Genomic DNA, 27816 nt, shown 5'->3' with positions numbered 1-27816 from the left:
AAAAGTGTGGAGGAAAAAAGTTAAATTAAGACATTGCTTTGTTAAATAGACTCAAGTTATTCTGGAATGGGAATGGGGAAGATTTTAAGCTGCAATTAAACATGTGTCCCTCCCTTGCTCCTCCCACCTTCCTTTGTGCATGGAAAACTTCCTTACAGCACAATCCTAAAGAGACTTGCTTCAGTCTAAGCCCATTGATATCAACGGGAAAACTCTTTTTAGGATTGCATTGCTAATGGTTCAAGCTCAAATTCACTGTGATGTTCAAATTCAGGAGTTTCAGTGAATTGCAGTTTGTTTAATCAACACAAACAAAGATTCTAAAGGAGGATTAAGCAGAGGTTTAGGGGGCGATCCTAAAAACTCCTGAGAGTAAACCACATTGAATAACATTTGATTTACTCCTGAGTAGACCTGCTTAGGCGTGTTCCTTTAGAAGTCCAGCTTGCAGGGAATATGAAAAAAAACCCTCCAGTTTACTAAGGAAGGCTGCATTTGGCTGCCACAATGGAATGCAGCTGGGTCAAGCATTTTGTTAAGTTCTGCGCACTAGAAGAGGACAGAAGTGGAAGGAGTAAGGAGGAGTACACATGATGACACAGCAACAGACTGCGCATGTGCCCCCGGCAGAGTTTAATTGCAACTTGTAATCATCATGTAGGTGCTGAAAGAAGTATAAACATTCTTTAAAAAGAAAGTGGGGTGTGTGGAGGGAATATGGGGCTTACATTCCACAAACTGTAAACATAATTCTGGCTTGAATACAATTGTTTTTAAAAAAATATTTTTTGTGACAGAAAACTTGGAGGCAAATTTGTCTTTGTAGAAAGGATCTAAATATAAAAACTATTTTTTTCAGCACTAGCAAGTTGAGAGGTCTATACAGAAATCAGCTATCTGAAACCATTACTCATTTGTTTTGGCGAAGGAGGAGAAAGTTGACTGAACTTTTTTGGAGAGGAATGGTAAAAGTTCTTGTTAGTTGTAGTTTAGTGAGAAGAGGCTGAGTTGGATCCAGCCAACTTTTCCACTGGTGAAAAGAGGAGGGGGGAAATCCTCTTCAGTTGTCAAAAAGGCTCATCTTGGGACCTGCATGGACAAAAGCCGAAGGAGGACAGGGGCTGTAGTAACCAGGGGAATTGGACCAGATGTAGTGAAAAAGCTAGCTGGATCTAACCCATTTGATTGTTGTCTCCAAACTAACCAGCATTCTGTCCCCAAAATTCACAAAGCCATGTATTTCTAACTAGTTTGCCATTCTTCTCCAAACAACTGTCTGAAGAAGAGCTCTGTGTAGCTCGAAATCTTGCTACACTAATTAGGACTGCCACATTCCCTCCCCCCCCCACAAGTGATCCTGTACCATTAACAGCAAAAATTCAACAAATAAAGCTTTCCTGTCCCCTACACCCATTTATTTTCTGCCTTTTTAAAGGTAAAGGACCACTGCCAGGAAAAATGCATCAGCAATTCTAATTCTTAGGGTTGCCAACCTCACGGCAATGGCTGAAGATCTCTCAGAATTACAACTGATCTCCAGGCCAGAGAGATCAATTCTCCTGGAGAAAAGGGCTACCTTGGAATGTGGACTCTATGTTATTATAACTGCATAAGATCCCTCCCCTCCTCAAACCCCATCCTTCCCGGGCTCTGCCCCCCAAATTTCCCAAGCCAGAGCTGGCAACCCTACTAATTCTGCTAACACAGCTAGATGAAATACCAGGCTTTGTCCCTTAGGAACCTGTCTTTGGAACAAAGTATGAACATCAGCTTTGTAAATCCCTGATAAAAAGACATTGCTTGAAATGGGTCAAGTTTCAGCTAGAGGGGCAGCCTCTTCAGGTCTTCACCTCACATTTCCTACCACAGTTGAGAATTTCATCTGTGAACAGTTCAGAAGAATCCTTTGAATCTTCAGCCAGGGAGCTCTTCCTGGGGAGAACGACGTGCTAGTGAGTCCTTCAAGGGAACTATCCTTCTGTACACTCTCCTGCTCCCATGTTCCAGGGTCCCTGATCCTTGCTTTGGAGGCAGATTGGTGTTTCAAGTGCTTTTGAGGTCACATCACTGGAGGCCTCCCCATGGTGTCTTGGTGTTGTGACTGGTGGTACCAAGGTCCAAAACTGTTTATGTAGCCACTGGGAGGGAGGGGGGTTCCTTTGCATGCCATGGGGATGTCCCAGAGTGGGGGTATGTTAGGAGAACAGGGGGACAAAGAGGAGGAACAGTGGAGGTGATCTTCTTGGATGCTGGAGCCCTGTTTCATGATCTTTTTGAACTTGGAGCGCTTGTTCTGGAACCAGATCTTAACCTGTGATAACAAAGAAGGTGGAGGTGGGTCAGAACGGAAACACACCTTGCATTGAATTGAAAGGCATGTAGTTTGGAAGGAGGGGGAACAGAGATAAAATGCTCATAATCTGGATTTGTTTGCCAAATATATATTCTCTAGAATTTGTTTTTAATCAGTTACAGCAAATTTAGCCATTCTCGTTTGGAACGGTATTGGAATTTGCAAGTTGGGACTTACACGTTATTGCACTAGAAGAGAAATTATTTCAAAATATCCCAACATTGAAAATGTGAATTCTGAACTTAGGCCAGAGTTTTATAATACCCCGGGGGGGGGGGGAGGTGTCAAGAGAAAGGGCTGCGTCCTGACTGGTGTTTCTATAGTGCAAGTTCTTACACTCACAGTGCATAGATTTTTCTGCCTTCCCCTCTCATAGGAGCATGAAATGACCCCTGAAAACCTGTGGGCACAGGGAACTCCCGGAAAGAGGACCTAGGAAGGGCATTTCAGGTTGCCACGGGGAGAGGCAGGAAAAGTGTGCTCTGGGATTGAAGCACTTGCTGCTACAGAAGCTGGGATCCAGACAATAGCTGCTAACTTGAATTTGATTGCAAAAATATATATCCTTTCTATATTTGTCAGTTACATTGAATTTAGGGGTCCGAAACTAAAAAAGATATTGAATTTGCAAATTGGGATTAAGGTGCAGTAGCAGCACAAAAAGTGAAAGTACTTGAAAATACTCCAAAAATGTGAATTTTGCATTTCAGCCAGATTCTGAATATGTGGCATGTTCATTTCCACTCCAGTATGGATGAAGTTGCAGCCCTTGGCATAAGCCAGTACAGAGTAGTGAAGGGTTAGCATAGACTGCACAGAGACAGGAGTTAAGCCATGGACTTAGATGTGGGGAAACAGGAAGATGCTTCCAGGAAGCAGCTCTCACATCACAGCAACAGTGTGTGGGCTAGTCTATAGCTCCACCTAGAAAAAGTGTGGGAGCAAAAGAACTTCCACTTGTATTCAGGCCAAACAGTGCAAACATTGCGTTGCCAAATCCTCTCAATAGCCCATTCAAAACTACTTCCTTCCCCTGTTGATTCCCACCCCCTATGTAGAAAAAGGCACAGAGTACCTTATCTGAGCACCTCAGAAAGTGAACTTGCATGTGATTCTCTGGCTGATTGAGACTGTCAGCTATACAGAGGGGTTGTGCTGAGTTCTGAAAATGGTCTTTTAGAGGCATTAGGGATCCACTGTAGCCTAAACAGGTGATGAGAGGTAGCTGGAAACCTGATGGTTATTTTTGCTAGACTTCTTTAAAAATATAATGCATGGTGTCCATGTTATGCTCAAACTATTCATTTTTTTCAAACAAATTAAAAGATGACAAAGTAGGGATTTGAACCTGGCTCTTTCGACTGTGCACTTGCTCACTTCTTATAGATGGGATATATTAAGGCTGATGAAGGCCAACCCAACTAGGGAAGGGTTAGGCTTCAGATGTGGTACTTTGGGACAGCAATAATTATACAGGGTGGGGGAAACAAGAGAATTCATGGAACCCCAGAAGTGTGCCCCAAGATCCTTTTCAATGGATCTTGAAGGAACGTGTTAGATCATGTGTGAGCCATCCAGATTACAAATGCCTTGGCCAGCCTTTGATCAGATGATACATGGACAATTCCTGCCTGTGGAAAGGGGTCAGTTTGGATGGTCTCTGTGTACTGTTTGTCACTCTTTTCCATGATTAATCCCTTCATAAAATAGGTGTCCTCATCTCTAGACCCAGAGTTGTTGCACGGAGGAAGGAGTTACGTCTGGGAACTCATTACAAACCATCTGGAAAACTTTACCAACAACCTGACATTATTGGTTGTTGTGGGTTTTCCGGGCTGTATTGCCGTGGTCTTGGCATTGTAGCTCCTGACGTTTCGCCAGCAGCTGTGGCTGGCATCTTCAGATGCCAAGACCACGGCAATACAGCCCAGAAAACCCACAACAACCATCGTTCTCCAGCCGTGAAAGCCTTCGACAATACAACCTGTCATCACTTGCACACTGAAGCCTCACTGTTGCTACTTAGTTAACATTTGCAAAAAAAGGGCTTCTTTTCCCCAAAAAATATGATTGCACAATAGCATTTGTGGAAAGATCAGAGAGGGCAGAGCATAACCCTCGGTCTTAAGGGCATCTCAACAGGTGGAAAAATACAAGAAGGAAAATCTTCTCCCTCCACCCAACCCAAAATGCTGCACTGAACCAAATCAGTTCCATCTAATCATGTAGCAAATCTGGGGACTGGGGAGAAGAAATGTTGCAAGTTTTGTTTTACATTAGATAATAGTTTAAAATACAGAAGAGGGAGACGATGAAAAATCAACTCTTAAGACAGTAAACCTATAGCTTAGAGATTTCTAATATTAAGAGATTTTACTGATATTAATGCCTCCTCTGTTTCTTGTTTTGTTTTTTCATGTATTATTATTATTTACTACATTTAGACTCTGCCTTTCTCCCTAATGAGGATACACATCAGTTTACGTCATTCTCTTCTCCTCCATTTTATCCTCACAGCAACCCTTTGAGGTGGGTTAGGCTGTGAGCATTTGCCCCTTCCCTGTGTCTCTTAACACATTTGTTCACAACATCCTTTCTCTCTGTTTATAATTTGTGCTGAATTTTCATATCCTCCAGTGCATCAGAGGCAGTATGATGTAGTTGTCAGACTGTCAGTCTAGGATCTGGGAATTTCTGGGTTCAAATCCCCACTCCGCCAGGGAAGCTCTCTGGGTGACCTTGGGCCAGTCACTCACTCTCGGCCTAACTCACTTCACAGAATTGTTGTGAAGATAAAACAAAGGCGAGGATAACGATGTACACCACCTGGAGCTCCTTGGAAGGGATTTAGATTAATCCCTAAAAACAAATGGAAGGACATGTCCCCACTTTTCATACTAAGGTCACTGCCCGAACACACGCGTCCCCCATTTACATACTGCTGACGATTCTAGGCTTGTTTACTTTTCAATAACAGTCTTTTACCCACCCAAAAAATCCAGAGGGTGATCCATCTAGAATACAATACCTGCCCCACAACAGGTGATCAAAAGATGAAAAAACAGCCACTGTGGTGTGTAAAATGGCAGGCTGTGCACTACACCGGTGCCTTAGCAATCGTGCAAATACATTCCCCAAAATATAAGAACATAAGCATAAGCAAAGCCATGTTGGATCAGGCCAGTGGCCCATCCAGTCCAACATTCTGTCACACACAGTGGCTAGAAATCCAGTGCCATCTAAAGGACTGTCAGTGAGGCCAGGACACCAGAAGCCCTCCCACTGCCTTCCTTCCAGCACCAAGACAACAGAGCACCACCTCCCCACAAAGAGAATACCATCTATCTCCTGTGGCTAATAGCCACTGATGGACCTCTGCTCCATATATTTGTCCAGTCCCCTCTTGAAGCTGGCAATGCTTGTAGCTGCCACCACCTCCTGTGGCAACGAATTCCATGTGTTTATCACCCTTTGTGTAAAGTAGTATTTTCTTCTATCTGTTCTAACCCGACTGCTCAATAATTTCATAGAGTGCCCACGAGTTCTTGTATTGTGAGAAAGGGAGAAAAACACATCTTTCTCTACCTTCTCTAACCCGTGCATTATCTTGTAAAACTCTATCATGTCTCCCCTCAGTCGTCTTTTCTCCAGGCTAAAGAGCCCCAAGCGCCTCAATCTTTCCTCATAGGGAAAGTGTTCCAACCCTTTAATCATTTTAGTTGCCCTTCTCTGTACTTTTTCCAGTGCTATGATATCTTTTTTAAGGTGTGGCGACCAGAACTGTACACAGTACTCCAAATGAGGCCTCACCATCGATTTATACAGAGGCATTATGATACCGGCTGATTTGTTTTCAATCCCTTTCCTAATAACCCCTAGCATAGCATTAGCTTTTTTTATGGCAGTCGCACACTGTGCTGACGTTTTTAGTGAGTTATCTATCATGACTCCAAGATCTCTCTCTTGGTCAGTCTCCGCCAGTTCAGACCCCATCAACTTGTATTTATATTTTGGATTTTTGGTTCCAATGTGCATTACTTTGCACTTGGCTACATTGAACCTCATTTGCCACATGGATGCCCACTCTTCTAGCCTCGACAGATCCCTTTGGAGTGCCTCACAATCCTCTCTGGCTTTCACCACCCTGAACAATTTCGTGTCATCTGCAAATTTAGCCACTTCACTGCTTAATCCCAATTCCAAATCATTAATAAACAAGTTAAAAAGCATTGGACTAAAGTCAAAGATATGTCACCCATCCACTTGAGAGTCAGTTTTCAGGGACTCCGGGGAGGAAGTTCAGCCCTAAAGAACGGTAATTCTAGCCACATGCAGGCAAGGTCAACAAGCCTCCTCCAGGCATCCATGGCTCAGTGGCAGAGCATCTGCTTGGCATGCAGAAGGTCCAAGGTTCAATCCCCAGCTGAAGGCTCAGGTAGCCGGTGGTGGGACAGACCTCCCTTGAGACACTGGAGAGCTGCTGCCAGAGTAGACAATACTCACCTTGACCGATTGACTTGGTATAAGACAGCTTTCCCCCACCCTTCCTCTAAGGAGCTCAGGGCAGTTCTTCCCAACAGCCCTGTGAGGAAGGCTAAACTGAGAGAGAAACCCGGCCCAGGCAGTTTAATGGCAAATAGGGATTCTAATCTGGGTGAGCCCAGGCTTAAATTAAAGTCAGTCTTGCCTATCACACCATCAGTTCTGTGGCCTTCTGCAGACCTGCTGATGCTGGGGCACATTACCTTCCCCCCCAGAGCTGAAGGTGATTCGAACTCATGAGGAGAATTGCTCATGTCACTGTAGCCATCCCCCAGTAAACAGGTTTAGCAGGTCTGTGTATTGTTTCAAAAGCCTGCAAAACCTGTTTGACTGGAAGCGGACATTGGGACAAAAGGAACACTTGTGTTCACCATGGAAGGAATAGCTTCTCTCCAACCATGCTGAACATATAAGAACAACTCTCTCTCTCTCTCTCTCTCTCTCTCTCTCTCTCTCTCTCTCTCTCGTTTGATCCAACCCTGTTGGTTTCACAGGACTCACTAGGAGCAAATGTATTTATGAGATAAGGAGCAGTTTTCAAAATAACTGTGTGTTAAAAACTGTGGCTACGGAGTTGCCAACTCCAGGATGGGAAATTCCAGGAGATTGGAAGAACAGCCTAGGGATGGCAGGGTTTGGGGAAGGTGGAACTTTGGCAAGGTATAATGCCATAGAACCACCACCACCCCTCCAAAACTGCCATTTCCTCTGGGGAACTGAACACCCTATTGTCTGGAGATCAGTTATAATTCTGCGAGATCCAACTCCAGGCCCTACCTAGAGATTGGCAACCCCAGGTAGATGACTTAAAGGAGACTGGAGAGTTGTTCTAAATCCCACAACTATATCCCTGCCCCCAGGTCCAAAATAAACATCCTTGATTATGATGGGGCCCCAGTCAAGAGGAGCAACAGAAAGCTATGCTAATGCTGGAGGTGGGAGAAAGTGATGTCAAGTCATAGCTGACTTATTGTGATTCTTGTTGGAGTTTTCAAGGCAAGAGACTAACAGAGGTGGTTTACCATTGCTTGCCTCTGCAACTCTGGTCTTCTTCGGGGGTCTCTCAGGCCCACCCTGCTTAACTTTCAAGATCTGAGGAGATCAGGCTTGGAAATAAACAGCATTTCTCACAGAAACTGGGGCTATCCAGATGTCCCTGGTGTATAAGACATGGAGCTCCAGGAGCATTCCTAGAGATGCTTTTGCTTTCCCTTTCCACACTCAGCAACCATCTGCGCACCTGGTATAACAGATGGAAATATGTCCACACTGGAGACAGATGTAGACACGTAAAAATAGCACAGCTGGATCATACTAATGGTCTATCTAGTCCAGCATCTTGCATCTCACAGGGACCCCCTGATGCTCCCAGAAGCTTTGCAAGCAGAGCATATAGGCCAAATCTTCCTCCCTGTTATTGCCCCCCCCCCAGCAACGATACCTCTGAACAGGGAGGTTCTATTTAGCCAACATGGCTAATAGGCAATGATGGATCTGTCTTCTGTGCATTTGTCTTCTGTGCATTTAGGAAATAGAAATTTCCTAAATAAATAAATAAATGCTCTCCCACACAGAAACTCCCTGCACATAAGAAGCTTAACACATCATAAAGACTCTGTTCTGTCCCTTCACTTGCTGCACTAGCTCCCTCACTTAGAGGAAATTATGAACATAGACGAACTTCCCTCAAAACAGACCCCCTGGCCCCTGTAGCCTGAAGTAGTACAGTCCATTCTACCAGCTCCACACTTTGCTACGTTATTCTGCCTCATGCATAGACCAGACCCAAGCTAACAGCCATCACTTTATCTTGTGGCAGAGAGTTCCATAGGTTAACTGGAATCAGTGTGCCATAACATGCACACATCATAAGCCCAAAAAAAATCTATCAATTTTTCTATTAAGAAACCCTCTCAGGCAGCTCATCTTGAGGTACTATGTATGGACTTTTGAGATGTTCCAGCTCAGAGCTCACACAAAAGAGAGCAAGCAAGGTCTACTTTACATCATCTCCTTGTGCTCTCTAAAGAGAGAGCCCTATTTTATAAACGTTCACAGCTTTTTCTACCTCAGTGCCTCCTCCACCATGCCCAGCACACAGATTTCAGCAGGTTTTCACTTGACTTTCTTTTCTCTCTCCAACATAAATCTTATTTATGCCTCCGGCTGTGGGCTCACCCCTGACATCTGTCTGTCTCTACCAATCTCTGTAAACTGCTCGGCCACCTGTAAGGGAGGCTTCTGGGTGAGAAGGCACATGCAGAATGCCCCCTGCCAAAAAAAAAAAAAACCCACTCTGAGCAAAACCCAATGGGCGGATTTACAACACAAGACTTGTTGGAACCAATGGGAGCTGCTTGAAATCATAACAGTACCCCTGGATTGTGCCCTGTGATTTGGAACAAGGAGAAAGTTCGAATCCTGATTCAAAACCATCACCACCTGAACATAAGGGACTGCCACTTTTGTCTTTTGTGGCAGGCAGAACATTTCAGGAAGCGGCTCTCATATATGGAAAAATGTTATGTCACCTCATCTTGCCTGTATTGTTACTGTGAACTTACTCCCACTCCTCTTCTGTCACTCCGCCCCACAATCTCTGTCGATCCCTTTCTTTTCTAAGGTAGACTGCAATGCTTTCTGATCAGAGATCCTGTCACTGCTATGTTTGGTACAGCACCTACCACCATGCATCTGACGAAGAGAGCTGTGGCTCTCAAAGCTTATGCTACAATAAAGTTGGTTAGTCTTAAATGTGCTACTGGACTCTTTACTATTTTTCTACTACAAACTAACACAGCTAACTCCCCTTGAACAAAGGCTAAAAAGACTGATCTGTGAACCTAGAAGATACCAGTACAAATCTCTCATCAGCCATTCATTCACTAGATGACCTTAAACAAACCATAGTCTCTTCGCTGAAACAGGAATAATGGCTGCTTTGATCCTACAGAGCGTGCATGCAAGGATGCTCACAGACATGGCTCTGTCCCTCCCATCCCCTTCCCCCGGCAACTCCTTAAGACCTCCAAAAATCAGGGTATTGGTTTGCGTAGTCAAAAAGCTACGTGGTTTGCAGGGGCACAGCGGACAGGTACCATGACGGAGAAGGAGTGTCTTTGAGAGGTGACATATCTAAGAGACTTCAGGGACAAGAATCTCAAGAGAAAGCTCTGGGAAGATCTAAGTTGGCAGGAAGGCTTACACTGGGAGAGATAGTCCTTTAGATATGTGGATCCCAGGTTGTGAAAGCTTTAAAGGTAAGAACCCACACTTTGCATGCAGCCCAGAAGCAGACAGACAGCCAACATAGCTGGTGTAGAATTGGCTGAACATGCTTATACTTCCAAGTTCAAGTGAACAGATAAGCAGCTGCATTCTGTAGTAGAATGCCTCTCCATTGCAGCCCTCTGGGCTGTGTCCCATCCTCCAGCATCACTACTTTGAAGTCTCAGGGTCTGCTAGGGGGAGAGAGGGGGAAAGGACTGTACCCTTGGGCAGGATCCAATCCTCGAACAATGGCTTATTTTAAAGACTGTAGATACTGTATGTGCAAAATAGATATGTGAAAAAATTAAAACTGGGTCCCAGGTTACATGGGTACCCTCAGCTTAAAAATATGGAATCTATTATGAAAATGCTTGATCTGAAGCACAACATTAATGCAAAAATGCCCATCTCAGGCCTTTTGAGAGGAGGGAACCAGGTAAGGGCTACAATGGTAGAATGGAAGGCACCATTTCTCAAAGGGGTGTGTGTGCAGCTTTTGAATTTATTCTTTAAATATTTATCTTTATACCCTGCTTTCCTCCTCAGTGGGGCCCCAAAGCAACTTACATCATTTCAAGCTTGACTGCAAACAAAAATGAAAATGTAAAAGGAGGGTGGGCTTAATTATCAAGCACTGCAAAAGCGGAAGAAACCAAGATTCCCGTGGCTCATTCACACAAGAACAAAACATGGAGGCTATCATTCAGCCTAACCCATCTCACAGGACCTTTGTTGGATAAAGTGGGATGACCCTCAGGTTTGCCACCCTCGAGATGTTTGGAGGAAAGATGAGTTAACAAATGTCATTGATATATAGCAATACGTGCCAGTTTCTCATTCCATCTTACCTGCGTCTGGGTTAAACCCAACTGTGCTGCTAGTTCTGCCCGCTCAGGTAATGCCAGGTATTGGGTCTGCTGGAAGCGTTGGTTGAGGGCCTGGAGCTGGAGGCTGGAGTAGATGGTGCGTGGCTTGCGGATTTTCTTCCCTTTCCCGTTGATGCGGATTTCCCCATTCTCAATTATTGTGGTTTTTTCCAGCTCTTCCAAAAGAAACAGATTTTAAAAGGGGGAAAGTAAGATCATCTCAGACTGGACCAAGTTTCAATAGCTGCTAAAATGTCATCAGCGTGTATTGACTTTGGGCCCATACATGCAACCATGGGGTAGGAGGTCTTATATTGGGATTGGTTGTATTTTCCATGAACTTGATTGAAATGTGCTTGTGATAGAAAAATCCTAGTTACAACATAATTGCAAATCCACCCCCCAGGCCTCTGAGATGACACAATCAGATAGGGTTTAGACTGGAAGAATGAACTGTACCATTTCTCACTGAAGGGGTGCTGCTTTCTACTGCTCCCCCATATACAAAAACCTCCCTACAAACAGAGAACTAGCATATCAGGGGAAGGGCTCCAGCTCAAATTTAATAATTGCAAGAGGTTAAGTGCCTATGAAGGGGCCTGCTGGAATCCAAGCCTTCCATGATGCCCTGAGCCCTTGCAACGGATGTGTAGCAGCTTCCTGGGGCAGGGAAAGTATCCTGCACATGTGCAAGAACAGTCCTCTCACCTGCCAGTCTGCAGGGACATAAAGAAGGTCAACTCAGTCAATGCTTAATTCCTAAATAGAGAGGCAATGGGGGAACCATGTCTTTTGCAGTGCATACTCTTCCCTATAACCTCAGATTTGATGGGCTGTAATGACAGGTTCTAATTTATTGATTTGATTTATATTCTGCCCACAAGTGGGCTCAAGGCAGATACAATAAGGTTAAAACTACAATAAAATCACAGGTACAAACAATTCAATTCAGTAAAACATCACCCCAAAATGGCAGCTATACTTTCTTGACCACAACCAATATACGCTCTTGGTGCCATGAACCAAGAGGAAAGGCCAGAGTCTATTTTAATATATGAATAAAACAAATCAATAAATGGGCATGTTGGGGAATAGACAGAAGACAGTCTGCTCATGTTCAAGATACACACTCAGACAACAATAAAGAGTGCTAAGTTCTCAGTCAAAGAAAGATCCAACAATAAACACATTTCCCAGACTATTTGTACCTCTGCATACCACCTTTCACAATACCTTCAGTGGTGTGGGAATTGCAATGCAATTTGAAGAAGAGTTACACCTTTCTAATTCTATTGAACACTTCTAATTCCATTGAAGTTATTGGGTTTAGAAGGGCATAACTCTGTTTAGAATTGCCCTGTTGCATTCTCCATAGACAGAACACTAAAACAATGCTTTAGCATGCCAGCATTTAGTTGGACTAAGAAAGAAAATGATGCCTGACATTCAAAATCCCAGAAACAACCCTGTGAATAACCATTCCAGTGCAAAGACTAAACGCAAGGCCCATTCGGACGTTCATGTACATCACTCACAGCTGCATGTGGGAATGCCCTCCCTTGCAAAATGTATTTGAGGCAACATGAAGCCACGTCATCACTGGGATATTGCCATTCTCAAGGAATGAACATGCACGTGCAAGTAGAGTCAGGATTTCAGCTGAGGTGGATACATGAGTTTGAGTCACAGAGAATTCAATGGACACTGGAGGCAGCCCTGCAAACACCCACAGGCCATTTCCACCATTTCAACATCAAAACTCTCAACTATAACAGCTCACCCGCCCCTCTTGAAGAATTCTGGGAATTGTAGTTCCGTGGTGAGAATTCTCATGAGGCTTCTTCTTCTTCTTCTTCTCTCTCTCTCTCTCTCTCTCACACACACACACACACACGCCTCTCCTGCTTTCCCCATGCTATCATGTATGCACACAACTACATGAAGAAATGGTGGGAGGAATCAGGTAGTCCAGGGAGACAGGCACAGCAAGGACCATGACTGTAGCTACTGAAGTCTGAATAGCCACAACAGTGAAAACTATCCCATGTGCTACCTGCTTCACCCAGCCAGGTACCTACAAAACAACTGTGTGAAGAAAATAAGCAGAGCACATTGTGTGGACCAGCCCAAAGGTGGTTCTCAGGCCTCATGCAAACTGCAACTTCCAAAATCCTTGGGTGGGTGGGGGAGGGGGTATCCATGGTGCTTCCTGAAGAGTTGCTAGAGGCAGCAGAATGAATCGGGATCATTTGAACACTGGCCAAGAATTTAGGCCAAGGCACAGTCTCTCCTAATTTTTTAATACAGGGTTGGGTGGGTTTGAGAAACACAGAAAGTCCAGGTGGGGCTTGGAAACCTCCCAGAATTATAACTGATCTCCAGACCGAAGATATCAGTTCCCCTGGAGAAAATGGAAGGACTTTAGCGGGGTATAACGCCATAGAGGTCCTTCCCCATCCCAAACTCCACCCTCCCAGGCTCTGCTCCCAAATATCCAGGAATTTCCCAACCTGGAGTTGACAACCCTACCTCTACAATAATCACATATCAAAATGAAACATGTCTTTATTACTGAAAAGAAACTATCAAGGCAAACTTCCACAAAATAGTCGGTCATCAGGAAGAAAGAACATTGTCATTGGAGCATTCAAAAACTCCAACTTGGCTGAAATCCTTGGGCCAAGCCAAACCAGGGAACACTTTATGAAAGCTTTCCCAAACCATGAAAAAAAAATCCCTTTTCTGGTGATGCTGTGAAAAAGCAAAATCATTCCACCACTCCGAATGAGGGCAAGAAGCAAGGGTCTCACCTTACAGTAAGTTTGGGATGTCAGAGCCAAAAATGATTGGCTACGAGAGAACGCTAGAGCATTGTGATATCATCACAGCAATTTATCATGACTGGCTAGGGTCACAAAGGAGGGGAAAAGCAGTCACAGTTTAGACAAGAGGGACATTTCAATGCCTCCCCCAGCACTTGTCTCACAGTGAAAATGTTTGTTTGGGGAAGGGCCTGTGGCTCAGTGGCAGGGCCTCTGCTGTGCATGCATAAGGTCCCAGGTTCAATCCCCAGCAACTCCAATTATCATGATAAGATAATAGGTGATAGTAAATACCTTCACCTGAAACCTGCTCTCAATCAGAGGTGGCAATACTGGCCTCGATAGACCAATGGGCTGACACAGTAGAAGGCAATTTTATGAGTTTATGTCTGTGAATATTGGGCACGCATCACCTTTGAGCATGAGTGCATATGCATGCACAGTCCCCTCACCCATTTCAAATCTGCTCCAACAGAATATTCACCCAGAACATTATGCTTCCAATATTTCTAGATCCCATTAAATGAAAAACACAGGCTGGTGGAGAAGGGAAGCAGAATGAGAGAGATCCTCGGACAACACTGAAATATGAGGATTCTCCTTTTAAAAATCGTTATCTGTTTCTATTCTTCTTTTATACTAGGTTGTCCTTTCCTTTAAGAATATGAGACTAGAGAACCTAGGCTGCATACCCAGTTCTTTCCAACCCTAGAGATTCTATGAAAATTCCAGACTTACTGCATTATGTTAAGAATTCCTTATTACATCCTGTGTTTTTTTTTTAAAAAAGAAAAACCTGCTCCTTCCCCAAGGAGAAAATAATTGAGGATGCAAACGCCAGGCCGCAAAATGTGAACAGTTTCAGAACAAGGATATTGTCCAATTGGAGGCCTTGCTTTCCCTCCTCTTGGCTGGAAACTGTCAGGGGAAGGAAGAAGAGGTCTCACTGCAGTGCTGGTTTGAATTCTCACTGGGGCAGATTTTAATTAAGAAACTCAGCTGATGTGCAGAGCAGAGACAAGCTGTTCAGCTTAACAAAGAACACTCCCTAGACGCCTCACTAAACCGCATCCATGTGCTACTGTAGAAGCCACATAAGCCACAAGAGCAAAAAGTTTTGACAATTTTTTTTTAAAAGAGGGGGGGGGAGAGATCTTGACATTGCCCTTTAAAAAAAATTGTACTTTAAAAAAGCCAAATAGAACTAAAAGCAGCTTTTTAAAACCACAGCCTTGGAGTGAATAGGTGCATCAGAAGAGGGGCGGAAAGACGGATCTGCTCATCAAGGGTTCATCGAACCATATAAACAAACTAGGCAGTCACCTGGGATGCCAGGATTTAATGAGCCCCAAATGAGACCGAAGTGAATTTGCTGAAAAGTTTAAAAATTAATTTAAAACTCTATTTTAATTCTTTTTACATTGTTCATTTTGCATGCCAAGTAAACAAGGTAAAATTCATTCCAGATTTCTAATTTTTTCCCCATATTTTAAATGCGGTGCAAAGTCATAATTCACCCAGGAAACCAGAATCCATTGTGCTGGCCCTGCCACCCGTTTATAAGATTTGCAAGGAAGTAGTGGTCCTCCCAACGTACAGACCTATGGAGAAAGGCACGCTTCTGTACTGGAGAATAACTGATAGAAGTATACAGGCCAGGAAATCCAAGAGATTTTTCCTGCTCCATGAGCAGAAGTGTAGCACCACAGCATCTTCTGCAACATGGCATGGGATCTTGTGGTGCAGGATCTTGTACCCTAAAGATATTAGCAGCCCTTCCTGCCCCTAATGGGTTAATGCACAATAGAGTGTCTACTTATTATTTGAAATATATGAGGCATTTAAAAATTAATTGTCTTTTACCTGTGGGTCAGATTCTGGTATGAGCTGCCACAGTCACTTGGAAAGACAGCATATAAATATTTCACAGCCTTTTCAGTGGTGGCCCCTACCTGACGGAATGCCCTGCCTGAGTTTATTGGGAAGTCTCCCACCTTGCTGATTTTTCAGATGCTGAATCATTTGGGTATGAGTTTTGCCTACAGGCTACATGGATGGCTGAGCCCAGAAGACTTGTAAGAATTTTGGTTGGGTATGCAAGCTGTGCTGTTTTAATGTGTTGTGTAGTGGTTAGAGTGTTGGACTCTAACCTGGGAGGTCTGAATCCCCACTCTGCCATGGAAGCTTTCTTGGGCCAATTTCACGTTTGCAGCCTAACAGGGTTGTTGAGAGGACGAAATGGAGGAGAAGAGAACAATGTAAGCCACTTTGGGTCCCCGTTGGGGAGAAAGGTGGGGCATGAAATAAATACATACCCTTAACTATGGATGTCAGAGAATCTACCAGGCAAAGAATTTCATTTCTTAAAGGAACTCAGAATTTGTATAGTTTTGAGTTCAACGTGCCCTCCCCCCTCCACATTCAACTCGAAAGCACTAGTGTGAGTCTCTACTGGCTTCTCACTCCCCAGTTTGCAACACGGAGTGATAATATTACTGTCTCTGAAAGAGTGCAATAAAAAATGACACACACACACCCCAGTCATATACAACAGTGCAATCCTAAGGAGGTCTACTTGGAAGTAGTTCCATTTTTATTCATTGGGGCTTATTGCGTATAAAGTATTCTTAGGATTGCACTGTATGCAATGTATGCATTATTATTTATTATGTACAGCATGTTATCACTGGTCTTTAGTGGTATCTAAGACACATATCTTCTACTGGATTATCTTTTCTCCATATAGGATTGCACAAGCTTTCCAACAGAAACCTAACATCAAAGCTTGACTATTGTAATGCTCTATACATAGGTCTGCCATCCAAGTTACTAGGAGGCTCCAATTAGTGCAAAATGCTGCAGCTGGACTGTTATCAGGAGGAGTGAGAAGGAACATGAACATCACTCCCATCCTACAGTCACTCCATCAGTTACCAGGTAATAGTTCAAGGCTCAGTTCAAGGTAATAGTTATTACATACAAAGTTCTTCATGGCTTTGGTCCGGCATACCTACAGGACCGCCTCCCTCCCTATGTTTCTCCACGGCAGCTTCACTCATCTGAACAGGGTCTCCTGCAGGTGCCAGGCTGCACACGGGTGAAGTCAGCAGCAGCCCGTACACGGGCTTTCTCTGTGGTGGCCCCTATCCTGTGGAATTACCTGCCTGAGGAAGTCAGAAGAGCCCCCATTCTCCTGGCTTTTCATAAACAATGCAAAACTGAAATATTCAAAAAGGCTTTTTACTCAAATGGGAGGGCTGTATTGTAGGGATAGGGTCTCAGGTGCTTCACTAATGAGTTAGGGAGCATAGACTTCATCACTACATTGCCTTACTTATTATCTGCTGCTTTAAATATGTACTCCTATGTACCGCCAGTGCTCCATGTTGTCTAATATTAGTCCTAGAATTGATTATGTTCTGCTTCAGTATTTTTTTTTACTCTGTATTGGATTCTTGCAAATACTATGTCTTTTATTGTATCTATTTACCCTATGGTATTGTTTATGAAATGTCCTTGATACTGTATTGAAATGTACTTGATACTGATTGTACTAATCTCATACTGTGTAACCCACCTTGAGTCTCAGTGAGAAAGGTGGACTATAAACAAACAAACAAACAAACCCTTTCCCAAGTCAAAGAATAAATGAGAAGACTTCATCCTAAGTACAACTTTCTTAGGTTGTTACAAAACTTGAATATTTAAATCATTTGGGAGGGACTTTGAAAGTTTGGATTTCCATTTGTTTTTATACTCATTGACTTTAAAAAATCCTCTTTCAAGGCATTACATGTCCCCTCTGCCCCATGGGTTGAGCCTCACAAAATGGTTGACAGGTGCTCTAACCACTATACTTATTGTCTCTTGATAAACTGTCATTTATAAACCTTTGCTTTTGTCAAAAGGAGTCTTACTAAACCTTAACAGGTAACCATTTTAGTGGCATAAGCTTTCAGGAGTCAAAGGCCACTTCATCAGATGCCTGAAATGTTCCATTCTCTCTACATACATACATACATACATACATACATACATACATACATACATACATATACACATATTACAAAGTATATACAAAGTATATATATATATATACTTTGCCTACCTTTCTGTTTAAGGTACCAGAATCTTTGAGGCAGGCCAAGAATCAATGCCTGCCTGCTTAATCTCATGTTACTCCCCAAAAAGAAATTCAAAGGGCAAAGCCATCCCCACCTCTGCATCACAGCTGTTTATTTAGGTATTTATACACACAGCTTTTCTCCTTGATAGGGACCCAAGCTGTTCTCCTTCTCTCCTCCTCCATTTTATCCTCACAACAACCCTATGAGGTTGGCTAGGCTGAGAGTGTAAGACTAGCCCAAAGTCACACAGCAAGCTTCCATGGCAGAGTAGGGAGTCCAATCTCCGGCTCCCAGTCCCTCGTCCCACACTAACCGCTACACCAGATTCAATCGGTTTGCCACGTTGCTCTTAAAGGCACAGGAACCCTGCCGGGGGAAAAAGCTGGCCCCAGTAACAAATATTACAGTCTCACTTTGACCAACAGAACAGGAAGACTCGGAGCTCTTCCACTTTGGGGTCTCAGGCTAGATTGCTTCTGAACGGGGGAGGGGTGCACTCTCCTGCAAACAGCTGAGCCTCCTTTTGCAAATTCACAACCCAGCCGTTTAAATCCAAAGGATCTGGGCTGAAGCGCGGCCGATCGCGTCACAACTCCGCAGCCCACTGGCTTGAAACTAACAGCCGCTCTTCTCTTAGGGGCCGACTAGCGAAAGGCACCAGAAGGGACGGGGCGTCGCAGACGCGCCCTCCTAGACGCACGCTTGTTTGGAGAGTAAGGCCCACTGCACTTAGTAGGCCTTACTGCTGAATAAAGACGCAGGACATCGAGGGTAAAAATTGGTCTCATTGGAAGCCCAGTTCGGAATAGAATGGATGTTGCTGCTCCTGAAAACATTTGCTCAATTAATTGTGTTAAACGTAGTGTGCTGCACGTGGTCCCTTCTCTTGGTTCCTCTGGCTGCAATCCCAAGGACACTTTCCTGTGAGTAAGCCTCACATGGGACTTACTTCTGAACTAATGCTTGTTCCCTCTGAGTTTTAAAACAGAACTAGGTTAAAACCCATACGCACAAAAATCCTGTGTTCAAATTCAGCTATGAAAATGCATAACAACCATTTTCCGGCAAGCCAAACTGACATCATGTAGTGATTTCAGCTAAAACAAAGGTTTGGAGAAGGAATTTCTCTCCGTTCAGGATTGTTAAAAAAAAAAAAAAGGACTGGTCCAGAGACGCCAGTCAAATAAGAGGCAATCGATCCACCACTCCTTTAAAATGCAATCTTTGCATGCAACCTGGTTTACAGCTCCATCTCGAAATACACGCGCTTGGGGGAGGGGAACGCGGCTGAAGATTAATATCGAAGCGATTATAACGCAACTTTACGAGGCGGTGTTAAAACCTGGCTAAACTGGGGGTGGGTTTTTCCTCCTTCGCCGCGATTTCCTACGATTTCTTCGCTTCCTTTACTCAGAAGACCGCCTTAGTATTCCTTGTCAATTTCATTGGTTAATTTCTGCTCCGTTCGTTTCTAGCCGCACTGAATGAATCGGCGGGATTTAAATGAGAATTTCTGCGCGGTTATTCAAGAAGTAAAACGCAAGTGTACGCGGTTCCGCATAAATGTGCGCAAGATCGGGCTGCAAGTCTGTTCAAATCCTAAGGGGCACGAGCCAGCGGGGACTTCTCCTGCGAAAGCTTCCCATTATTTCGGCTTGAAGGGCCTGGGGGGGCATGCTGCACCTTAAATAATAACTGCATACACTTGAGGCGTAGGAGTAGTCAGCGAGTTAAAAAGATTAAAGTCTCTCTCTTTTTTTTGTCAGTAGAAAAGCCCTTAAGGAATAATTTACATTTCTAACAGTGGACTCCTAAACAGAGTTACACCCTTCTAAATCCATTGAAGTCCAAGGGCTTAGAAGAGTGTATCTCTATTTAGGATTGCACGAAATCGCTTGCCCCACCGTGGATTATCATCACACAAAGCGGGTTTGAGATTTTAAAACCAAAACCAAAACCTCCATCCAGTCTAGGAAAAAAAGGAAACTTTAAACATTTCTGCTTAACCTAGAGAACACTACTGGAGTTACCAATTTCTTGGTTGTCGCGGACACGCCAAAGGACTTGGAAGGTAAAATGGGGAAAGTTCCTGAATTGCTCCAAGTTCGAAGCCAGCAGCGCAGTGTGAACAGAAGAACCAAAAAAATGGGGGGGGGGTGTCTGCTCGAAATTTAAAAAAAAACCCATGCTCCGGTTCCTTGGAGTTATCCGGTCACCCATCGCATCTGCATCGGGTGTACCGACGGATTCACATGCAGCAGCAATGCCGTGTCCTACCTCTGATTGATCTCACCGCGCTACTGGGCAGGCGCTTTTTAAGAGAAGAGCAAGATCCGCGTCCAAGAGCACCTTAAAGTCCAATTAGATTTCCAAGGTATCTGACCAATGGATCTTTGGTCGTTAAGGTGCTACTGGACCCGGATCTTGCTCTTCGACTGCAGACCAACACGGCGACCCACCTGAAACTATCTCTTGGGAAGTTCGTCCTGTTGCGCAGGAGATTTTCCCGCTGGATCAGGAGGCTGGAAGAAGGGACGTTAGAAAACTGCTTTCCCCTCCCTCCAAGTCTCCAGTCAATAGCGACTATAACAGAAGTGTAATCCCCCCCCCTTCTCGGCTTTATACATTTTCTAACCTCTCAAGTGGTAAAATAATTTCTAAAGATCTAAATATGTAGAATCTTTTAAAATACACACACATCCGCAAAAAATAAAGTCGATAATTATTAGGTTCAATCATTATTATAAACCAATGTTTATAATAAAATAATGCGATATTCTAGGATCCTACAACAGATCTTGCTTGAAGTAAATATATATTCCGCAGAAACCCAAAAAGCTTCCAAGCAACTTGTGTTCCGAATAAGACTTCTCAAAGCGGACTAGTCCATTCGCATAACGCGGCCCCTCAATTCATTTGACTCTAAAGAAACGGAAATCAAAAAGAAATGACCAAAATGTGTGTGTGTGGGGGGGGGGGTTACGCCTGCCTAAAACGTTGCGAGAAAGAATTTAAATCTCTATGCAGCGGGGCGGTCCTTATCCGAATATATATCATCATTAAAACCAAGGTCTTAATGACGGCTTTTAGAGCGCTCGGAGTAGAACGAGGGACGAAATTGACCAATGAAATTAACAAGACGTGAACACTGTTCGCCCAGTAAACTGTAACGAGTTGAAGAAATTACAAAACGGCCAGAGAAATACAAATTAGCAAGCGAAATTAACTTGATAGCTAACACCACATAAATAAAAAACGGGCATTCCGGTGGACCCAAGCCCCTGTGGCTTCTGCGATACTAAAAAAAAAAATCCTAAATCACTCGTTCGAAATCACATGTGAACGACTAATAAAGAAAAGGAGTCCTTTTGTTCTTAAACGCCCGTAGAATGATTGATCTGTATCTCGTGTGTGTGTGTGTGTTGGGGGGGGGGTAAGAGATAACGAGCGGAGATCAGAACGAGGGAGAAGCGTCTCAGTTCATAGTTCCTAATGCGATGTAAAGACGTGCGCGGTGTATTTAAATCCATCCAAATCTGGGGGGGGGGGTAGGGTCTGGGGTCTCTTATTTCTTCTAGTGGGGTTGTGGGGTGTGAATTCGGAGCTTCTACGAGGGATTTCCACCCTGCTCGGCTCCAGATGAGACTTCCAAACCAGTCCTCAAATTCAACGGGTGTAAACAGTCGAGGCGCAGCGCCCCCGCGGTGCCTTTTGTTTTTATTTTAATACGACGGTTTGCATTGGAATATTTTGCATTCCAAAAAGCCTAATTATATGGATTAGAGATTAACGCGCTCGCTTCCACCTGAAGCCCTTAAAACACACAGAGAAGCCTTTCAGTCTTTCTGGCTACCTGAGGCAGAAACTGCGGAGGAGAGACTCTATCGTTCCGACGCACGTTTCTCCCGCATGTAGGTTACACCCAACCCTTAAAGAACGATTTCAGATTTGCAGGCTGCAGACCAAGGCCTCTTTCCATTCGAACCTACCGGGTCTGCTTACCTTCCCACCAGTCCCATCCTATATATGTTTATTTAGAAGTCTCACCGTGTTTAATGGGGCTTACCCCCAAGTTAAAAGTGTACAGGATCGCAGCTTTATGAGAGCCCTCTATAAACTTCCCCCTCCCTTCTTCTAAAGGGTCTGCAGAAATCGAAGGGTGAAAGACATCCTTGGAGAGCAGCAAACAATTTATCCAGAGTAATCCCATAGACCTCAAGTTGAAGTTACACCAACAAAGCTTGGTCGGTAATAATAAAAATTTTAAACACCCTTTGCTTTTCTTATTTTGTAAGGCTTGAGTAGCTAAGCTATTTGCAGTAACAAGGGAACTGCTGAAGAGTTCTGTGCAGTCCAAAAACTGGCCCTTCCTCTCGCCAACACAAAGCAAAACAAACAAAAGCATCACTTCCTTTCTCCCATAGCTGGTAACAACGTGGCCCAATGCTATGCACGTTTACATTTAAATCCTATTCATTCCAATAGACTTACTTCCTACTTTGTGTGCTTACACATAGTAGGAATCCCAGCTGAGAAGCCCAAGATGTTAGATATACTTTAAACCCACTGATTTCACTTAAAGAGAATAAATTCAGACTATTTCTCTGCGATCCTATGCACATTCATGTGGGACAATGCCCCACTTGAAGTCAGTAACATTTATTTCTGAGTGGACACATTGAATCAGGCTGTAAAATATTGACAGAAAGAGCACGGCTTTCTCCTTGGGGATACCAGTTTCCATTTATTCCATCCCAGCAAGAGTTTTGTGTAACTGGAAAAGTGACTAAATCCCCACCCCCTCCAGCAGACTTTGAAAAGAAAAGCAAGAACACATATAAGGTTTGTCCTTTGATGAGAGTGGCGAATGAAGTCTAACACATCTGATTAAATAAGCTCTAACTCACAAACTCTTGGGCTGGAATACTTTTTTTTAGTTTTGAACTGGTCTTCTGGACTCTTGTTTCATTTTGTTGCCACCAGCCAATGCCATTCGATCGGCCCTGGAATAGATGTCTTCTTGGTTCTAGACTCCAAGTGCCAGGAGTCAGAGTTTTGGCAACGAGTCACCACTGCTGCACCTAATAATTATCACCTGTTTGAATTAGAGCACCACAACACTTTCCAATGCTAATGAGGCACTGGAGTGATCCACGCTCTTGTAATAAATAGATCCTGGTTTTGCAGCCAGAGGACTAGCGCTAGGACAATCCCTTCAATGGATTCCTGATAAAACAGTCCCCCCCCCCCAAACAGTATTAAGTCATCATCTTCTATCACCCTCTGCGATCTTGAAAGATGCCAATTTGAAACAAAGAAACAAAGGCTGGGATTCAATAATAAAGATGAACATCATTAGGAAATGATCATTATAATTTAGAGCGTGCTTGCTTTTTAAAAGCACAAAGGTTAACCTCCTCCCAATTCAAGAGGGACGTATGAGAGGGCAGCCTTTGCCTGTTTAATAGAGAGAGTTGTGGTTCTCGAAAGCTTATGCTACAATAAAATTGGTTAGTCTTAAAGGTGCTACTAGACTCTCCCATGAAAACCTCAACATAATATGAACATCACAATATTTTACAAAACTTTTTGTCTGGGAAACTGAAGTATCATAAGATGGGGAAAGTTTTGGGAATGTGTACATTCTTACAAGTTTACAGCCGGCTCATCAAGAAACCAGTTAAGCCAAACTCACCTGGATTTCCCCGGACATTTTGGCAAACTGGTGTTACGGCATTCTGGGAGAGGTTTCAGTTCAGCTTTGGAGCAGTCTTGACCAGGGGCATTCCAAGTTGGTTCATTTTAAAAGGGACTGAGGGGCTAATATTACACCTTGGTTGCTAAAGCATCTTTGAACATTAGTTCAATGAATATTTCAGAAAGGGGGAGGTAGTTTTAACATAGATTATGGATGGTCATTTTCACAATCACTTACTTAAACTTTCGTCAGAAAGGGGGTCAGTTTATTTGGCATGTTAGAAATCCTGAGTTGTGGGTTACATGGGACTCCCCCCCCATCAAAATAATTTTTTTTTTTCAAAAAGGTTTCCGTGACAGATTTAGAACCACGTATCAAAACAAAAGGCAATGTTTCAAGTTACAGTGTTCAGATGTTTCCCATTTATAAACCACTGAGTAGATTTTAACATTTTTTACAAAGATCAACTGCTTCTTTTAAACCCAATAATATTTTTTTCAAACTCAGCAGGCCCTTAAATAAACACACACAAATCATCCTTTGCCATTTACAGTGCAGTCCTAACTAGAGTTTCACCGTTCTAAATTCACTGAAGTTAACGAGCCTAGAAGGGTGTAACTCTGCTCAGGAGTGCACTGTTATTGTCCTGGGAAAAATGCCTTTTTAGAAAAAAGTCCCTTTACCCCAGGATCCTGAAGCCAATTTGGTTGGGAATTGCATTCAACAGAGACCTCAAGCTACTCATTTTGCATTGCAAGTAGATGGAGAAATATTAATATTTTTGCATGCACTTTTAAAAAATAAACAAAGCAGTTTTTGATTAAAGGATTCCACAGCCTTTGCCCTGATGTTTGAGAAAACATCTGGATTTTGTCAAAATTATTTAAAATGCTACTCTTTTGAGGGGGTGGGGCTTAAGCATTTGGCAACATAGACCCAGAATCCATAAAATAAGTTCATAAAGGACTTGTTGCAATAATATCCCTTGATTATAGGTTGTGGAGGAGAGGAAAATGGCCACTTACATATGTCTGGAAGGAGCTGGGGGTGGGTGGTGGGAAAAGACTCCCTCCAAACCAAAATCTATAAATTGTTTCATCAACAGAAATGATTCTGACAGTACTGGAGTGAGGAAAAATTTCTCCCAGTGTGGAATCTTAGACTGGTGCATATCAGTGGAGGAAATTTAAAAGATCCAAAAAGCAGGCCATGAGTGGGGGAGGCCCAGGTTGAAGTCGTCATTGAGACAGGCATAATTTCTAAAATGGGGTCCGAGAGCCAGGCCTGGTTTGGAAGTGTCCCCTTCTTTTCACAGAAGTGGCAGCTAATTGCAGTCATTTGGTGATAAGCGCACAGATCTCTGCACATGGCTGCACAAGTTCATGCAGCAGTCTTTAGCAAGCCTCTCTTTCCCGGCCACATGTCTGCAATATGGAAGACGATTGTTACTGGCCTACCTTCCAGGGCCATTTGACAGATTACAAGTTAGGTGCATGAAGCCTTTTGGACACTCTATGTTAATGCACTGTATTCTTATGGGCCACATCCAGACCTGAACTCCAGCATTGAAAGCTGTCGGTCCATGCATGAAGAGCCATTCAGCGCACTAGGTGGCTAAACCTCCCTCATTCTCTTGTGGCAAGTTGTTATTTATGTACTACCATCAATTACAGAGTCATACATGGGGGGAAAAGATAAGTCTTTGCCTGGGGGAAACAACAGAGCAGGGTGGGCTGACAAGGCTGGGGGTGTGAGCAGATGCAAATCCAAGTTTCATGTTGCTGGGAGAGGAAGGCTAAAAAGTTATTATGGTGGTTACTCTTCCACTTTCTCTGAAGTAATCATTTTTACAGATAGGGAGACTCCAGCAGAAAGATCAGAACTTGCCCCCCCCCCCCCGCCACACACACTCCAGTTAGTTAATGTATGAACCACCACAGCATCTCAGAACTGGCAAGGGTCTGTGGGTCAGGTTGGCCTGCTTTACACACAAGCAAGAACATGCCTGTCATGATAGTAATATCCAAATCATGGAGTGTTGAAGCAGAAAAGAAAGGGGGTCCAAGGAATGGTCTTGCGACCCCTGAGAGCAGCAGGTATGCTATGGTATAGTGATTGGCGCATCCGGCTAGGATCTAGGATGCACAGGTTCAAATCCCCACTCTGCCATGGAAGCTTGCTGGCTGACCTTGGGCCAGTCACACCCTCTCAGCCTAACCTACCTTACAGGGTTGTTGTGAGGATAAATTGGAAGAGATGCAAACCATTTAAGTTACTATGGCTCCCTACTTGGGGGGGGGGCAGGGTATAAAAATAGTAAGTAGTATTTTTGGCTGTCCAAATCCACCCACCCCCATCAGCCAGGTGGTGTTTTGGGTCATTAATCAGGTGGCTGCCCCATTGGCAAATCTGTGGGGGTCCCACCAATGAGCCTCTTTTCAGCTAGTTCAATGGAGGGAGGATAGAGATGAGAGCAGGGGGCACTGCCTAATAAGGAGGAAGGTTATATTCATGTTAATTCTTTGCAGGCAATGGAGCATTATACACTGCAGAGAGATCTGGAATCACTTGTTTGATGCTGAAAACCACAGGGGTTTTAAGTGGTGGTGGTGCCCAGACAGATGGCAATCTGCAATTTACTGGGGAGAAAAACCCTATGTCACAATGCATTCCGATTCAAATCATAAAGATTTGTACTGCAGGTTTCAGAGAAGCAAATTTCTGAGTCTCTCTTTCCTCTCAAGCATCTCCTAATTGCAGATCTGGGTTGCAGCTCTTGTGAATACTGATTGATGGGTGCAGAGCAGAACGCGTGTTAGAGAAGGATCACTCCCCTGAGTTTGAACGAAATGCCTGTTCCAAACAGGTAGCGCTAACTATTTTGGTTTGCTGCAGCTAAGAATTAAAAGAGGGACCCATTCATCATCCAAAGTTCGGCACTGGTGGACTCACCGAGTGCGCGCTTCGGAGTTGTCTTCCAAGTGCCTTCAAAGTGACACAGGCCGTTTCCAAGGTCCAAGTTTTATCTGCCGAAGGGAGCTTTGACTTTCCAAAGCTCATGCCCAGGAAATCTAGTTCGTGTTTCAGGTGCTACCGGGACCTTTTCATGGCAGGAAAATGCAATTCGATGCTCGCGTTTCTTTCTGCACCTCCAATGACAATATCCGAGCAAAACTATTTTTTTTAAAAAATCCCTTTTGTGTGCGTGTGTATATTTGAGCCTGATTCACAGACGGGAGCTACACAGCGATATCCACTTTCCCCGCAGACTGAACGCGCGTCTCCCCCTTCCCGAGGGAAAGAGGCCCGTTTTCAGATGCGTTTCTGCAGCCCCTTAAATTCATCCGGCCCCGGGCAACCACCTGCCTTTCAGGATCCCGAAACTGACCGTGCCCAGCAGCGAGTGCTCCGGCTGACCCGGTCGTGCGAAGCGGGGCGCGCTCCCGAAACCCGCCCCCAGCCTCCCCACCGCGGGCCCTTCGGCGGCCTCCCCCATCTCGCTGCCCGCCGCCCGGTCCCCGCCCCGCCTCGCCTTACCGGTCTCCTCCAGCCTCGTGCCGGGGCCCAGGGCGCCGGAGGGCTGCTGGTAAGGCGAGTAGGCGGCGCCGTGGTGGTGGTGGTGGTGGTAGAAGGCGTGGGGGCTGCTGCCGGACGCCGGGCCGGGGTAGGAGGGGTAGGCCAGGGGTCTGCCGTAGGAAGGGGCCGCGGGAGGGAAGGCGCCGCCGTCGTGCTGCGCAGGCGGCGGCGGGTGCAGCGCTTGCAGCGGGTAAGGCGCCAAGCTGGCCGGGTGCTGCGGCGGCGGTGGCGCCTGTTGGGGCAGCGGGTGCGGCGAGGGCGCGGGCCCCAGCGCGAAGTCCAGGAAGGCCGGCTTGGAGGGCTCCGGCGGGCCCAGCAGGCTCTCGGCCAGAGAGTTCATCGTCATCATCCAAAGTTCGGCAGCGGCCGCTGCGGGAGCGGGAGGGAGGAGCGGAGGCGAGCGCAGGCGGCGCCCGGGCGCAGCGGCATCCAGAGAGGCAGCCGGCTAGCCGCGGGGCAAGGGGTGGCGGTGGCGGCGACGGCAGCCGCGGGGTAGCCTCATGCTGCGGGGCAGCGCCTTCCCTCTCAAGCGCAGCGTCCCCTCCTCGGCCGCCTCTGTCTG

General features: G+C 44.7%; 1 protein-coding gene across 1 annotated transcript; it reads right to left on the bottom strand.

The window, feature by feature from the left end:
• Nucleotides 1-27816, bottom strand: DLX4 (distal-less homeobox 4). The gene is made up of 3 exons (XM_054994746.1): nt 27216-27816; nt 11014-11207; nt 1-2311 (listed from the first exon to the last, which is right to left on the bottom strand). The coding sequence occupies exons 1-3, from the start codon at nt 27601-27603 to the stop codon at nt 2060-2062; spliced, it is 834 nt and encodes a 277-aa protein (XP_054850721.1). The 5' UTR covers nt 27604-27816; the 3' UTR covers nt 1-2059.

Source organism: Eublepharis macularius, chromosome 12 (genome assembly GCF_028583425.1).
Source record: "Eublepharis macularius isolate TG4126 chromosome 12, MPM_Emac_v1.0, whole genome shotgun sequence".
NCBI lineage: Eukaryota > Metazoa > Chordata > Lepidosauria > Squamata > Eublepharidae > Eublepharis > Eublepharis macularius.
This window is presented reverse-complemented; position numbering and strand designations above follow the sequence as displayed.

What these genes read in the sequence shown, in the direction of transcription:
- DLX4 (XM_054994746.1), bottom strand. Translation starts at nt 27,603, where the DNA reads ATGATGACGATGAACTCTCTGGCCGAGAGCCTGCTGGGCCCGCCGGAG. An exon ending in CACGAGGCTGGAGGAGACCG is followed by an intron (nt 11,208 to 27,215) that starts GTAAGGCGAGGC and finishes TTCTTTTGGAAG; the next exon opens with AGCTGGAAAAAACCACAATA. An exon ending in TGGGTTTAACCCAGACGCAG is followed by an intron (nt 2,312 to 11,013) that starts GTAAGATGGAAT and finishes TTGTTATCACAG; the next exon opens with GTTAAGATCTGGTTCCAGAA.